At 41.0% G+C, this 2,463-nt stretch overlaps 1 protein-coding gene across 1 annotated transcript; it reads left to right on the top strand.

Annotated features, from left to right (window-relative positions):
• Positions 1-462: 462 nt before the first annotated feature.
• On the top strand, positions 463-2,036 carry LOC126604248 (ethylene-responsive transcription factor ERF060-like). Its single transcript, XM_050271425.1, has one exon. It carries the CDS (start codon positions 799-801, stop codon positions 1,768-1,770), a length of 972 nt encoding a protein of 323 aa, XP_050127382.1. The 5' UTR covers positions 463-798; the 3' UTR covers positions 1,771-2,036.
• Positions 2,037-2,463: the final 427 nt, after the last annotated feature.

The raw sequence follows: 2,463 nt of genomic DNA, 5'->3' as shown, positions 1-2,463 counted from the left end.
GCAACTGTTGCTGAATTCTTCAGCAGCGAAGTTAAATCCGGATATCAAATTCCTTGATATAAATGTCCATCAATAGTTCGTTCTAATGGTGTAGAGCACCAAATGTGACAGTAGCCCAGCACCAACACTGCTCAATCCCATGGAGGTGGCAATGAAACGGCAAGTCGTTCAGATTCAACAACAAAGCGCAGTAAAATAGAAATATTGCCTGATGGGAGCTTACATAGCAGTCAACTTAATGTAACAAATACGAAGCAAACACGTGCAGATCCACTAAATATAACCGATGTAAACGTGTCATATTATGATTGGACTCTCGTGTCAAACAAAGGCATCTTTGAAGTTGACGAGGCAGAAATGATTAATTAAGGAAGAAAAACGTGGTTAGAGAAAGCAAACCAGAGGCTTTAGAGAGAGAAACTCGTTGGCTTTGAGGCTTATATAAGACAGAGAGCAGCTCAACAACGAAATACAAGAGAGCCAAATACCACAGAGAGAGAGAGAGAGAGAGAGAGCAAACCCAGAAGGGTATTTCTGAAAGCAGGTAATTCAGATTAGAGATCCAGGATTTTCTCGTTGTTTTTAGCTTATAAAGTTCTAAGCTTTTTTCTTCCTTTTTTTGTTTTGTTCCCTCAGAGGCTGTTTATTTAAGCCTTTATTTCTTTAAACAACCTTGTATATGTTTTTCTGTTTTTTTTTTTCCTTGTTGATTTGTAGAATTAATCTGCCTGTTCTGTGATTTTGATAAGAAACAAGTTGGGGTTTTCCGAATTTTTTTTCATTTGTGACTAGATCTAAATGGCAACATCCATAGATCTTTACAGCAGCAGCACAATGACATCAGATCTATCAGATCCCTCGAGGGAAGATCAGCTCATGAAAGCACTTATGCCTTATATGAAAAGTGCTTCTTCAACATCCCCTTCCACTTCTTACACTTACCCTCCTCAGAACAACCAAAACTTCAACTTGTACCCTGACTTCTGCTCAGCACCTATGATTTCACAAGCAGGTGCTATAGGGCTTAACCAACTTACCCCATCTCAAATTCTTCAAATCCAATCCCAAATGATCCTCCAACAACACCAGCAAAAACAACAGATTTCTGCTTTTGCTTCCTCACCTGCTCACACCCTTAAGCTGCTTCGTCCAAAAGCAGTTCCAATGAAGCAAGCTGGCACTCCCTCCAAACCCACAAAGCTCTACAGAGGAGTGAGGCAGAGGCATTGGGGCAAATGGGTTGCTGAGATTAGACTTCCCAGGAACCGAACCCGGCTTTGGCTTGGTACATTTGACACCGCTGAAGAAGCTGCTTTGGCTTATGATAAAGCTGCTTTTAAGCTTAGGGGAGACTTTGCTCGCCTCAATTTCCCCCATCTCAGGCACCAGGGAGCCCTTGTCTGCGGCGACTTTGGCCACTACAAGCCCCTGCATTCCTCTGTCGATGCGAAGCTCCAGGCAATATGCCAGAGCTTGGGTGCTAATTCGACGAAACAGGGGAATACAGGGGAGCCCTGTCCTGTGGCAGAGACAAAGCCAGTGGTATCAGCTCCTTTAGAGGCTAAGATGGATGATTCATTCAAAAGTGAATTGAAAAGCGAATCGGAGGCCTTTTCTTCGTCGTCATATTCGCCTTCTCGGTCTGATGAGTCATCTTCGCCGGAATCCGACATTACCTTCTTAGATTTCTCGGATTCTCAGTGGGACGAGGCTGAGAATTTTGGATTGGAGAAGTACCCTTCAGTGGAGATTGATTGGTCTGCTATCTAAAGCCGTGGTGATGCTGTAATATTTGTGTTTAGTTTGAGTTTTAGCGTTATAGGTCGAGTTGGGTGCAGCTTCTGCAATGAATTTTTGATATTGGCAGAGGATTTGCTCACTCATATTAGTCCTTAGGATTATGAGTCTGTAATATGTAATGATTTCTCTATTTCGGTCTGCTGGTAATATTTTTTCCTTGCACGACCCAGGAGATTTCTGTTTATGTGTGTAATTAATCAGTTTCTTGGAATCTATATTTAGTTGTACTTTTTCTATATTTTGTGTGTGTCACATGGTGACCATGCGATGCTGCTTGATTCCCATCATGTGGAAGTGCAATTTTAAGAAGCGGTTCTAAATAAGTTCTGAATGCTCTTTATCTGAAACGTAGGTTTCTTTCTCTTGTTAACGGGTGCAACCTCAATACTCGAAAGGATTTGTTTCTTCAAATTTCACCTATTTATTTCACCTTGTTATTGTACTTTTTCCGCTTTTTAACTAGACAATCATGTATACATTATTTTTGTTTTTTAAAATGGAATAGTGAATGAGGAGAAAAGAGAAAAAATTACGGATGATGCTGAGCAAAAATTACGTTGACACCGCAAACGATAGCCGCCCAAAAAAGCATTGAAAACTTCATGGTGATCATGCTAGAGAGAATTTTTAGTGTATTCAGTTGGGCAACATTTCCCGTTTGTA

This window comes from Malus sylvestris, chromosome 15 (genome assembly GCF_916048215.2).
Source record: "Malus sylvestris chromosome 15, drMalSylv7.2, whole genome shotgun sequence".
NCBI classification, from domain to species: domain Eukaryota; kingdom Viridiplantae; phylum Streptophyta; class Magnoliopsida; order Rosales; family Rosaceae; genus Malus; species Malus sylvestris.
Note: the sequence above shows the minus strand (reverse complement) of the source record. Positions and strands in the feature narration are given on the sequence as shown.